We start from the raw sequence: 14,057 nt of genomic DNA, 5'->3' as shown, positions 1-14,057 counted from the left end.
ACAGCATTTCCAAGCTAATGCCTTTATGTGATGTAAAGCATCCAAACTGCATGTACCTCTGGCTGTAAGTTTTCCATTAGTTTACTACATTTGAGTGCTAAATACACGAGTTACTTTTGGAGTTCAGGATACATTAATATAAACCTGTAATTTATAGCTACTGCTACAAAGCACCTCTATCAATGGACCATTAAAAATATATATATTTATATATATATATACACACACACAACTAGGAGTTGTACATGGAACTGATCTCTGGAACCCAGCTTTCAGAGTAGTACTGAAAGTGAATTAATTAACATTCTTCAAATTTATGAGATTCTAAATTAAAAAGAAATAGTTATCAAGAACAAAGCTCTGCGCCAACAATTTACGAAGAAAAAAAAAGAAAAAGCACTGCAGAATTAAGGTAATATCATACGTTAACCTACATCCTGACTATTCACCAAATTTCTTTACGAATCTTTTTCCCCCCCTCAAATCAGTGCAAGAAGAGAGATGTGACTGGAAACAGTCTCACATGAGCACAGGCATTTGCTTGCTCAGAATGCTCAACCTTGCACCTGTGGTTCACAACAAAAGTGTGCATATACAGCTGAGCCTGAACTAAACCAACTATGGGACATAATCACTTCAACAGGATGTTAATAAGGGCTTGTTGTTTGCTGCTTTAAGGACATACACCTACTTCTTTGTTTGAAAACAGCACTTGCTTCACTCATTTAGTACCCGCCCATAAGTAAAAGAGGGGAGTTTCATGATTCTGCTCCTGGTTCAAAATCATGTTGCCATGGAAGCAGATGTTGGATTGATGAAAATAGGTCAACTGTTCAGAAAAAAAGATCACTGTTTTTATTATTTTTTATTTTATTATTAAATGTTATTATTTTGATGCTATTATTTATTACAAAATGCGTGATATTTTATTATATTTAATTAGCACTTACTTTGATCATGTATTGTCACAAAGAGTGTAGGCAGCAGTAGATTTAATGGTGTTAATGAAAAATTATTTTGCATAAATCTGTAAGGGCTTGGTACAGAATGCTTACAAGAATACCACATGTTCTTCATTAGATCTGTAGTGAGTGGTGTCAGACGTTGCCACATAAACACATTTCCATTTGAAAGAGTATTAGTACCATCGTTACCAAGTACTTAATAAAAAAATTAAAAATAAAAAATCTGGACATTGCTACTACTACTTATGCTTGGCTTTGGTAAGATCAGTCCTTTTTCTGTCTAGCTTTGCATCAAACAGAGGTATAATTATTCAAATGGAATCTCAATTACTTAAACCTGATTAAAATATTTAACAACAACTAAGATTGAAGTAGGCTACCCCATCAACTGAACATGTGAAAGAATATATAGTTTGCTAAGTTTCTTCTATTCCCTAACATTTTCACACCGCCTGCCAAGCCATTGTCAACATAGCATAAACACACCATAAAATTCTCACACCCACCTGCAGCAAACACCAGAAAGTAAAATAACTCATCTGTACTGTGTTTCTGTGCAGAATCTCTACTAGGTGATCTGAAATGTTCTTCTATCAACACCCTGGCACATGTGACAGATTTTTTTCCTACCTTGACACTGACGCACTTTAGATGAACCAGGTTTGTATTAGAGGTTGAGAGTGATATATTCTGTTCCTGCATTTTTTCTGAAAGTGCACAATTTAATCATTAATATAGCTTAGTAAAGGTGCATGGGAATAGTGCAAATGCATGACACTTGTGCTCCTCTCCTAGTTTAGGCATGAAGAAATACTTAAAGGAAGAACAGGCTGTGGTGCTGAAGCTCTACAATTTAATCCAGCACAAACCTGCAGCACTACTATAAAGGGCAAACCTGTCTTCCACGCACTGTTGTTTCTGCCCTTCTCCCTTTCACCAGTGAGCTGGGTCAGACAGCTTCTGCCAGATCAGTTTCTTAATCTGATTCATCGTGTACCAGATAAAAGAAAGCGCCAGTGTAAAAGATAAAATAGAAATAAATACCCAGGAAGAAGGCAAAAATAGACCCATCTCTTTAAGCTGCCAAAAATCCATGCTGCTGCTGAAACTGGCTGCAGTCCTACAACATCTACTCATCTTTCCTTCCTTCTACCTTTTGTAATCAGTGTTTTCACCTGAAATATGTACAACATAACTACTGATAAAAAAGAACTCCTTACTGTAACTGAGAATATGTATAACTGTCACCACAATGGAACTGTCTTCAACAGAAGTGGAAGCCATGCTTCTTGTAATCACTTTCATATGGCTTTTTGAAATAAAAACTATATATAAATGTGTTTCACTTTTGAGAACTCTTCTAGACTCCAGAAAGTTCATATTTTTTGTTATAAAATATCTTGCAAAATTATATGACCCATGCTATTCTGATTCTCCCAAAAAGAAACCTGTGAAGGTATTAAATATTGTTTAAAATACACTGCAGGTCTGTCCCTCAGGAGACTGCTGAAGTTTTAAATTTCACATTCAAGAGTTTTGTAATTGTTTATAAGCAGCAGTATTTCAAAAGTCATATGGCTTGTTATGCTGCAGAAACGTGCATCCTTAAAGGGTACTGTAAGACTTCTATGTTTGCTTTTATTTTTTTGTCTTCTGTTTCTCAGATAATAAACAGTTTATAACAACACAGAAACAGTAGATAGATTATAACAGAGTACTTATACAAGTATCAAGCACACTTTTGATTCAAGCTATTTTTTAACTATACCTTTTCTGACAAGAACATTATGAGGCTTATTTTTACTAACCAGAAAAATTAAGAGAAAGGTTGACTGCTCTATAACCAAACAGCTGCCTTTCCTCTCCTCTGGCTCATCCAGCATTAGTCTCTACTTGCCCCTTCATACAGTGTAGTTAATTCTAGATTCGTAGCCTTGGCCAAAGTTGCTTCTTGATATAAAACAACATTCTTGTCTTTTCTCCCCTCAGTACTAATTTACCTTTGCCCTCCACACTTTCTTCCTTTCCTTTAGTCATTTTTTAAATCCTCATTTCCATAGGATTTATAGATAATTTGTTTGCAATGCACTGTTAAAAAGGAACTCCAAGAGCTTCCAAGTTAGAATACAGGAATTGCAGCACAGTAAAGGATTACATATAAACAGAACTTAAACTGGGGGAGGAAAAATACTTGTGTTCTCCTATACCTACCAGGAAACAGAGGCCTGCCCAGATACCAGACAGCCAGCCTGACATTAAAACTTCACTCTGCTTACATTTAGTCACACAGTTTTGATATGACCTCTGGATACATTATCCAGCAATGAACTAATTATAACGTTGCATTTAAATTGCCAAATTAATTTTACATTAAAATATTTCACTGAGGTTAATGCAGACGTTCACACGTGATAGAAAAAAAACTGTCTCGTTGTCTGTAGACTCAAACTTCAGTAAACCAGTTGACAAGTGATTCACATTTAGAGTTAACTCTGCAAACTTCAAGCAAGCGCATAAGTCATTGCAGAACCTGTAACACCTGTAAGAACAACACAGCAGTACCTACCTGCTACTGCTACACCTCTATAAAGCATTTCAATTGAACAACTACACATGAACAACACAGATTTTTTGCCACAAGAAAAATAATTGAATTCCTAAAAGTTAAAACAGCATAATTTTTTGAAGTTGAAGCAATGCAATACAAGAAAACTCGAACAGAAAGAGACATATGGACAAAGTCCTACAATTTGTTATGATATAAAATGCCCAGTCATTTGCCTGAAAAGGAAAGACACTCAAGTGTTTACTCCATAAAATTAGGAAAAGATGAAGCCCAAATGTTATTATAAGCATACATATAGTCATCATACATACTTGTTTCCGATCAGCCATTATGGGAAACATTTATAAAGATGATGCAGGACATTTTTATAAATATGCTGGAGTCACAAACCAGGTAGAGAAACATCCATTTCACAAAAATAAGGTTATTTTGCTTCTTGAAACAGTACTATTAAATTCTTCTTTAAAGACATGAAGCAACAAATAAACAGGATCTTGGGAATGTACAGAAAAAGCATGGCATATCATCCACAATACATGAAAACACAGAAAATAAAAAGCAGTATTTTGAAACAATTCTTTGGTTGGGAAAATGCTAAAATCCTTTTAAAATAAGGGAAGAAAATCTTCCTGGCATCATTTCCACAGTCGTCCATGTTGTTTGCTACTAAAATGTTTGAATGTCATCTGAGGCCAGACTTACCTCTACCAATGCCACAGTCAGAATGAGGTCCATTTTTGAGTCTGGGAAAAGGGCATTCACTTGTGGAGACATTCCGATCAGTATGCAATTAGTAACTACCGATATTACACTCATGGTTTCAAAAGCCAACTGAAATAAAACACAAATATATTCATAGTTATGGCCATTATCTCTAATTTACCAGTCTCCAAACTGTGCTAGATATTCGCTCTCTCTTCATTAAATGCTCAGAAAACCCATTAATTCATTTTTTTTTCCTTTCATCTTTTGATTTCGATAATATAGAACTTTTTTTGGCAATTCAACTAGACTTTGTCAGCTGTAAAACCAGGCAACAGTAAGACCACAACAAGGCCTGCAGTACCACAAAGCCCACCTGGTAGCCCTGAATTTTTCTCTAATTTCACATCTCTATGTGTGTATGTGTATTTGCTGTGAAGAAGTTAAGCAGCATTCTCCCACAACACCATAGTACTGTAAAGACTTCAAGAAATTATTTAAAGACTGCTAACATCCCAGATGTAGGTAATGCCAAATCATCTCCTGAAAAAAAAAAGTCAGAATAATCCTCAAAAAAAGTAGTGGTCAGGAAAACAACCTAATCCTTGGTATCTTCACAACTCATAATCTGAGCACATGAAAGACAGTGAATTCATCTACAGTTACACTCCTAATACTGTATTTCTTTCAAGATAAAGGAAAAGACAACAAAACTCCTGGAGGAACTATAGTCCCAGCATTCTGTTTTTGTTTCTTCTGAAAGTTAAGTAATGAGAAAATGCAAGGATGGTTCAGAATAGCTTTCTTAAATCACAACCAGTTATACAAGCTGAAATTTGTTGAAAGAAAGATTTACATTTAAACACATGCAGTTGCATAAGGCTGAGAAGCTCTTGCCAGCAGAGCTCCCACAAAACGTCTGAAAATATTACTACAGCATGACAATTACTTTTGCAATATAATGGCTACTTATTGCAAGGCCCTCTCTGGAATGAGCAAGACTGATACTGAAATGTAGCATTGTCACAATGAATTAGCAGCAGTAACTTTCTCTTTGACAACAAGCTGCTGGTTCAGCTCACCTGACAAAATAATTCCAGTTTTTCTTTAACAGATATCTTTCAGCCAATGCTCTAACTTCCCACATAAAACAGATGACTAAAACTTAAGTCATTTTTTTTTCATTCACAAAGCAACTGCATTTCTACTATTGCTTAAAAACCTATACTACCAAAAAAAAAAAATCTCATGACTGTAGCATTAGCGTTGGAATTTCTCAGCCTATTTGCTAGACTGAAACAAGCCATTCTAGCAAAACTAAATGCTATACCTGCAGCTATGCTTGGGACTTAATGACCATAGCCTCATTTAACTGGTGGTCACACCTCTGGGTCAATGCCATCAAGATGTTGGCAGCACAGAACTGGACTGTGAAAATGCATTAAATGTTACAACACAATCAGATTACAAATTACATTTTTATGACTTAGTATTATAAGACTTTTGCTATAATTTCACTTCATTATTCTCTGTGTACATGTTTAACAAACACTGCTCAGAATAGTTGGCTTGCATGTTTTCACAGTACATTCATTCAATGTTTCCTGATTTCATCTCTCATCTTCCATTTGTTTCAACATTTACAACATCTCTAACTTAAACTATCTATTAGTTTATTGCACCCTTCATCTTTACTATGTATTATCAGAAATCTTGAACAACACTAAACCACAGATCATCCCCTAGACATTTCCTCCAGCTTACTTCACACTCATCAGGCTACTGCTGTTACAGCCAATGTCTCTGGATATGACTAAATATTCTTCCTTTTTATCAGAAATACCTCTGGTTTTGGAGGAGTTCTGCAGGGCTATTTTTAGTTAGAAATAGTTCATGGATGTACTCAACTTGGCAGGCCCCAAACTACTTGGTGCTAGCAAAATTGTATGGCTAAACAACTGAGGACAGAAAATTCTTAACCCAAGAAGTACTACTATTAATTTGTTAAAATAGAGTACAACTTTACTGTAAAGTACTACTCCTGCACATAAATCTAAGAAATTTTAAAATCAGTCAGGCCTGAGCACCAGTACCCACAAGAGCGCATAGACAAGCGTGGCTCAGGAATCCAAGTACTTACCTATCATTCCTCAATTTTCTCAAACTGCGTGGGATGAGCTACATGCTTCTGAGATTGCACCAGATGTTAATATTTTTGAAAAACATTTGCTGTAGAGCACCAGATCTGGCAGCTTTGCTTTGCTGGAATTGCAACAGGACTACAACATACACACACACACAGGGACTAATGATAGGATTTTTCTTTTCAAAGGCAACTGAAAATAACGTGTGGTTGAAAACCCTACAAAATGCAACACAGTTCAATAGTATCCTAAGGCACTGAAGATGACAAAATATTTATTAAACTTCAGAAGTGGCTGATGATCAAACACAGCTTAAATAAATTTGGTGAACTTCATTTAAAATACATGATTAAAAAGGAAACAGAAAGATTACCTGCCAAACACCAATATTCGCTGTGGGTTCTGCAAATGGGCGCTTGTAAACTCTGCACATTTTTAAGGCATCAGAATATATCTCTGTGATGTTGTTTAACACTGCAAAGACAGCTGCCAGTGGATAAACACATGAGAAGAGACTCACATAGCCAAACTGTAAAAACAACTCCAAATAATCATCAAAAGTACCCTGAAAAACAGAGCAAAAACAACAACTTTTACCCACAAAAAAAAATAAAAATATGAAAGCAGAATTAGCAATACAACTGTAAAAATGCTTCCTCGTGCTAAATAGGTAGTTTGGGTATATCTGGCAGTACAAAACAAATGAACGAACAAAAATCCTCTAGTTAATTTGAAAATACTTAATTACCCAAAATTCTTGATAAGGGAACGCCAAGGATTTTTCTCTTGCCTCATGCAGTTTCTGCAATGGTAACACTACTTACCCTTATGTGAAGCATGTGAATTAACTGTATAAACAGTTTCACCCTATTTACAGTCCTGACTATCTCAGTGAAACAGATACTGAAGCAACAGCGCTGGATAGGAAAACAGCATCATGCATTTAAACTGGCAGAACATTTTTGGTAAGAGCACTGTGACGAGAAATGTCCTAGTATTTCAGCCTGCTCGTGAAAGACCTAACCAGAAACACAGGTTATTAAATAAGCAACTCTTTACTAGTATTGTTTATCTATTTTAAAATGAGTAGGTCTGAAATAATTGCCTATTTAAAGGCTGAAATGACAGGATGTAGTACTGACATCTGAAAGGAACAATTATTGCAAACAAGAAGCCCTATTGTGGCAAATTTGCAATGCATCTATCACCTGATTTTTGAATCAAGAATGTGGGTACTTAAATGCTAAGTAGTCACATGTAGGTTATTATACATATTTACATACTAGTTTTGTTGTATCAATAATGGCTTTCTGTGATTGCATCAATAATTTATAAAAATGAATAACAAAACCAACTGATCTCTAAAAAGGATTCTGTTCAGTTTGTTCATTGAACGAAGGATAGAGAAATATCATTAACTACCTAAATTGGCATACGGCTATTTTCCTCTCCCTTGAAATATTCAAAATAAGGGCTTGACAGTAACAGATTATTACAAGAAATATAAAATTAGTTTTGTCTCCACGCAAACACACGATTCTCTAATCTTTTTGCTGATGATAATTAAACTGAATGCCACCTCTAGCACCTAGAGATCTTCTTCCAGCAAACAGAGATGCATTAGCAGCCTGCAAGCTCAGAAATCAACATGAGCCAGTCATTAGCTACATTCCTCACTCAAGCTCATTTTCAAACCACACAGTATGGCTGGGTCCAGTGGTCTGATGTGCAGGCTAGACCTTGAGGAGCTACATAACTTAAAATTATTGAGATTTTTTCACAAATTTCGTGGATGAACTCTGAATTTTAGTGAGGTCTTTGTGAGGGACACTTGGGCAGCATCACTCACCAGAGTGGCGGTCATGCATTTATTTGTCCCTGCTATCAGTTTCCCAGTTAAGTGTTGCAGGCAGGGTGCAGACCAATGATTCCCTTTACAATCCTCTTCCTGGTAACTGCATGATATCCCCTCTGCTTCCTCATGCTCCCTTCTCATTTCCTTGCCCAGTACCCATTGACTATCAACACAACAGAGCATGAAAAAAAAAAAAAAAGAGTATTTTCCTCCTATTTAATTTATGACACTTTATGCAGGAAAAGAGAAGTCTGATCCAATGTCAAAGACAAATTTCAAACTGTGCTATTATCAACCTTCTGTTCTCTCCTTCTCCCAGCCACAGGAGCAGCACAAAATATGCTAGGTAACAGAATCAACAAAGAAATTCAGGATAAAAATGAACTAGAGGAGAGAAGCAGGAAAAAAAAAAAGACTGCAGAATGAAGCTTTTACATTTTAAACCGGGTTAAGGTCTCGAGAGATTTGAGGGGGAGGAAACAAACATAAAAATTAAAATTAAACATTAAAGAGTAAGTGAAAGAAGGAAAAGAAAAGAGCCTGAAATACAGCATTCTGTCAACACTCCTAAGCCCCTCTGTTACTAAACATAGTCAAATGCTTCCCCCTTGTGACAGACATAATTTTAGAAGTACTGTTGCCTGCTGACAGCTCAACACGTGCAAACAAACCAGTGGTCTAGTGCTTGTTTATTCACCAGTATAGCACAACTGAAATATTCATATTGAAAATAAAATTTAAAGTTTTGAGTACACGGTGCATTGAGCTGAAACTGAGGCTACAAGTAGACACTCCCAAGGCAAAGTGATAATTCTGCAATTGACCTATTGTGTCCCCTTGGAAAATTATTCCAAGCATAACAAGTGCAGATGCAGCTCTGCACAGGAAGCACTGGACAATGTGACTCAAAACCACCACATCAGCTTTGTATTTGCCAGCTCAGAACAAGGAGTTGGTTCTGGGACAGGAGATAGAGCTTATTTGTTCAAGCATATCAATGCCTGATGCCATTCATGGCCTTTGGACCTGTGCTGGCATATTATCTGCAGGCACAGTGCTGGACTGTACTGATCTACCTGTTCAAATCACTACCTTAGGGATTTCTGCTGTGTTCTCCATTGTAAGACAGACAAGCTCTCCATCTCCAAATCCATCCCCCCATATAAATTCAGAAATGCCAACACTCCCAAAGGACTGTTTGTATAGTTCTTCAACTGCAAAGATTTCTTTTTCCACTTCCCATTTCACTGCACTCCCACATTTGAAAACAGATTTCAAACTCTGCTGTTCTCTACTGTTTACATAAAAGTTACACGATCTACTTATAATTCTTGCTCTGTAAAAATATAAGCCACACAGCATTAAGGCTCTCGTGACTATGCTTGCAGCAGCTGATCAAGCAAGTTGTGAGCCAATCTGTGAGGCCTTAACATACACACTAATGTTTATTTTGTCAACTCCTTTAGAACACCAAGTAATGAACCACACCAAGTCTGTGAAATACAATAAAACAAATTTAAATCAAAAAGTGTAGTGGGGATCATAATATTCCAAGAAAACTTACCAGTGCTAATAAGGCTATACAAATATATCTTAAAATTTTGCAGATGGTAACGAGGAGGAAACAGAACTTAAAACTGCTAAGTCTTAAAACCACTAAGGGAAACCAGTGACAATCTGAGGCTGCCTTGTTTGCCATGAGCTGAATTGGACGGAGGCTATCATGAACCAAACTAGGAGGACAGACTACAAATGCCAAAGCTGTATTTTCAATAAGCAAGAACTTCCAGCAGTAGTACTGGACTACAGGGTTGGTCTTTTCTACCTGCTTCCATTTCTGGCCCCAGAAATTTAATTTAATTGGCAGTTTTAACTAGCCTAAGTGCAAAGCCAAACGAAAACGGAAACAGAACCACCCTCTCTTGCCATCCTTTCCCCATGTCACACTGCTCCTCCTTGTGCCTTGGAGATTAGGGGCCTGTTACATACGTACCTCTTTCAGCAATAATACTTGTTTAAGTAGCTCCCGATACAGCTGTTCACTCCCACCCCTTTGTGCTGATGTAACTGGGACCATGTAGGTGCATAAACAACAGCACCAGCAAAACTGATGAGGCTGGAAATAACTTGCTGGGCCAACCAGCCAGAAATATTTAGGTTGCATTGCCTGATGTCCACATCAGCTACAGCACAGAAAACTTTTAACTTTTTCATAGTTGTTTTCTGTTGTCTTTGTGAACATTAAGGTGACTGCAAAGTCCAGCACAAGAGATGGCCAGAAATATAGCTGGGATCAAGAATAGGAGAGAAATACAGAAGACTGGGGCTGCTCCAGGACTGCAGCCTCTATTGTGCCACTAGAAACATTTCTAGGACAAAGCCAGAAAGCATGAACAGGCTCCGAAGAACAAGAAATCTCTACACGATGTTAAACAGAAGCAGAGGCAGCTAACAGAATGACAATCAAAACTATTAGGACAAAAAAATAACTCCAAAAAATAACAAATGTTAGAAAAAGTATATGATGACTACTTCAAGCACGATGAAAGATATCAGGTATGCCTCCGCAATGGACATGCTGTAACTTAGGGAATGGTTACACATCTGTCCTCCCACCATCCTCAATTATAATACAATTTTAAACAGTCCCCATTCCTTTACATTATGACCTTCACACTCGTATGTTCTCACCCCCACAGTAGAAACAGCTGGCTTATTTTGGCAGTTACTTTTCAGCTGGATCAGTTCCCTGACCTGATTCGCTACACCTCTGCAAGAATAGCTTAGCACAAGCAACAGACAGCATAAGCAAAGGAGTGAAAGCTAAATGAAGGGAATGTCTAAACTAGAACTGCCACACAAAAATGCATATAAAAAAATATACCCCTAGTCTCCAACAGAAGGATAAGATGGCTATGTGATCTTTACATTGAGAATGGTGGGTAGTGCCACTGATAGGAATATGGATCTCTATTTTAATAGACTGTCCCAGCTAGTGTACACCTCTTAGTAAACTAGTGTATACTGCTTAGTAAAGCAGAATATACTTCCTTTTGTGCAAGTGTGTAAATGCTCATGTGTTATAGGAAGGAAACTCTCTCTTCCCTAACTTGCTGTGCCTGGTAAACAACACAAGTTGCATTTGGAGGAGATCAAGTCAGTAAGTATCACAAAGAGATCAAGTCAGTAAGTATCAAGAGTCACAAGGTCCCACTCATAAGAAGACACCAAGCTTTCACTTGCAAGAGAGAATGTGGGCACTAGGGAGTCTCCAAAAGTACCTTACCCTAAGGAACTGACAGAACATGATCTAATGTTTCAAAAGCAAAAATTGCTATCAGACTTTATAATGAGAATCAAGCAATTCCTTACTCTGTTCTCTCTTTGTTTCTAAAGAGCACATTATGACTATCACCCAGGGCCCAAACTGTTCTTACCTTGTATTCAAACCTCTTAAATTAAAACAGTTATTTCTGCTCTAACGTGCCATGCTGCAGCTAACAATTAACCTGAGGCTGCTTTTCAGCAGCCTATAATCTAAAAAATTACATATTCTAACAACATTCATTCAACGTACCAAATAGGTGCCCATTTCTTTTTCTGAGTTGACTTGTTCAACTAATGACAGGTCTGTATCCATCTTCAGAGAATGCATGCGTTCCTTCATCTTCTTCATGTGTCTCTTTTGGAGCCAGTAAGGAAGCAGGGATTCTGCAAACTGATTAAGTATCTGCGAAGTTATCAGCAAAGTGGCCAAGCTCTTAAGTAAAAAAAAATAATAAAAAAAATAAATAAAAAAAATAAATTAATTAATAGATCTGTAATAAACCTATGATAATTTCCAATTTTTTGTGTTCCAGTAACACTGCAAGTTGTTATACTATGACAGAAACAGGCTAGCATAACAAAACTAACAATAGCAAATGAAAAGTATAGCTGCTCTAGGTCCCATTCTTGGTCACGTACTGAAAATAACTGAATAGGACTTAGATGAGTAAATATTTTGTGGATCTTGGTTTAAGTATCTTGGAAACAGTATAGAAAGTCCAACGAAGGGTAAAGATCCACACTTAACACACACCATTTATTAATAACAGAGCTAAGCAATGAACTTTAAAGGAAGACAAATTAAGTTTCTTCGGTCAAAGGAATAAACATTCTAGAGCTTTACAAAATAAGTGGGGAAAATAGGATTATTAGCAATTCCAAAAGGCTCAGAAACCTCCAGTATGAAAGGAAAAACAAAGAGAAAACAGGCTTAGACAGCACAATCCATGAAACAGTTCTTTTCTTTTAAAAGACTGCCAGTTCTATTAGAAGTAAAAAAAAAAAAAGAAAAAGAGTTTTTAAGGTTTCTTGGAAGGAAAGGATGATCTGTGGAACATACAAAACAAAAGCTTAAAACAACTTCTACTTTTTAAGGCAAAAAGCAAGAAGAAAATACTTTTAATTTTAAGAAATACCATGAATGTCACGTCAGCTAAGGACATAACAGGTATTTTGCTAGAGATCTCTTTACAAGAAACAGAGATCTAGAGTTTAAGTTCTTATTTTATTCATATTTTTAGAATAAAAATATTTTCCTTCTACCTACTTTTCATGTATTTTAATGTATTTTAATTCAGGAGATGATTTAAACTAACAACCATAAATTATTTTTGCTTTTATTTATTCTCAATTCCTCATTGCAGTCAAACTTAATCATTCTCTTATCCTCAGGAATCTCTCAGTAGGAACACTACAAAGAGCAACACTTTTTTAACATGAAGGAAAAGAAGGGGAAATGAAAATTCTTCAGCATCATCTGCTTGAGGAAGCAATCAATTTATTTTAAAAATAGTTACTCATTGATAAGGAGGGAAAGAATTGTTCTACGTTACTCTGTTATGATTCTGCAATCATGCAAGAGCAGATGAAATATGGAAGCCGTATTTGTAAGAAAATAAAAATTTGACAATGACCATACATACACATATATATTTAGAAAAACAACTTAAAAACTAAGTCCTATTTTAATCTATCTTTTATTTTCCTAGATGCATCAGTGTTCTTATATGTTTATGGAACTCACCTGTCTCAAAAGTTTCATATCAAACAGCACAAAAGCGATGTAGAAGAGAGATGCAAAACAATTTAAGAAGTTAAACTGCAAATAAAAGTATTTGTTATTATTACACAAGCAGAAATTCATGTCCTGAGAAAAAAAACACAAAATATCATCTAAAAGTTACTTTGACTAAATAGCTTCCCTGTAGATAAAAGCTGTCTATGAAAATAAATTTCTTTACCATTTTTAAAATTTAGGTCAGAAACAATAATTTTCAGTATTGATCCTATTCAGATTTTCATTAGATAAGCTTCATGCTTTCCTAAAGCATGGTATGCAAAGATAAATACATTCAAATTGCAAAATGTGAATATTAGAAATACCTGTCATCTTCTACCTAACTATTGTAATGTGGCACTTTCTCACAGGTAATGCTATGGAAGGGACACATTGATCTTACTTTAGGCTGATGACCTTTCCCAAAAAATACTTTAACAAAATACGTGTCAGATGACATCTCTCAAAATATGTAATCTGTTCCTCAATATATGTTAATGAAGCTTTATGCTTAACCACTTCAAGAAGTTTTATGACCAAGAAAAATATTCCCTACTTCTAAAATGAGAAATAAGTCACAGTATTGTACCTGAAAAATCCTAATCAAGTGCTGAAGAAGAATAAAACTTCTCTCCAGATTTACAATACAGTTCCTTAGAGTCAATATTGCATTTGGTTATGTACATAATCTGCTCCTATGCAGTTTATAGTATATACAGAC

General features: G+C 36.0%; 1 protein-coding gene across 1 annotated transcript in view; it reads right to left on the bottom strand.

The window, feature by feature from the left end:
* Nucleotides 1-14,057, bottom strand: part of ANO10 (anoctamin 10) — a 116,002-nt gene that overhangs the window by 88,840 nt on the left and 13,105 nt on the right. Inside the window, exons 8-11 of the mRNA XM_084281316.1 lie at nt 13,304-13,378; nt 11,810-11,992; nt 6,751-6,942; nt 4,234-4,362 (exon numbers count right to left, since the gene is read on the bottom strand). Of these exons, the coding sequence (XP_084137442.1) occupies nt 4,234-4,362; nt 6,751-6,942; nt 11,810-11,992; nt 13,304-13,378 (579 nt within the window). The remainder of the gene's footprint in view (nt 1-4,233; nt 4,363-6,750; nt 6,943-11,809; nt 11,993-13,303; nt 13,379-14,057) is intronic.

The sequence above is a fragment of the Netta rufina genome, assembly GCF_964035555.1.
Source record: "Netta rufina genome assembly, chromosome: 2".
Lineage (NCBI taxonomy): Eukaryota > Metazoa > Chordata > Aves > Anseriformes > Anatidae > Netta > Netta rufina.
The sequence above is the reverse complement of the archived record's forward strand: the minus strand, read 5'-3'. Positions and strand labels throughout refer to the sequence as shown.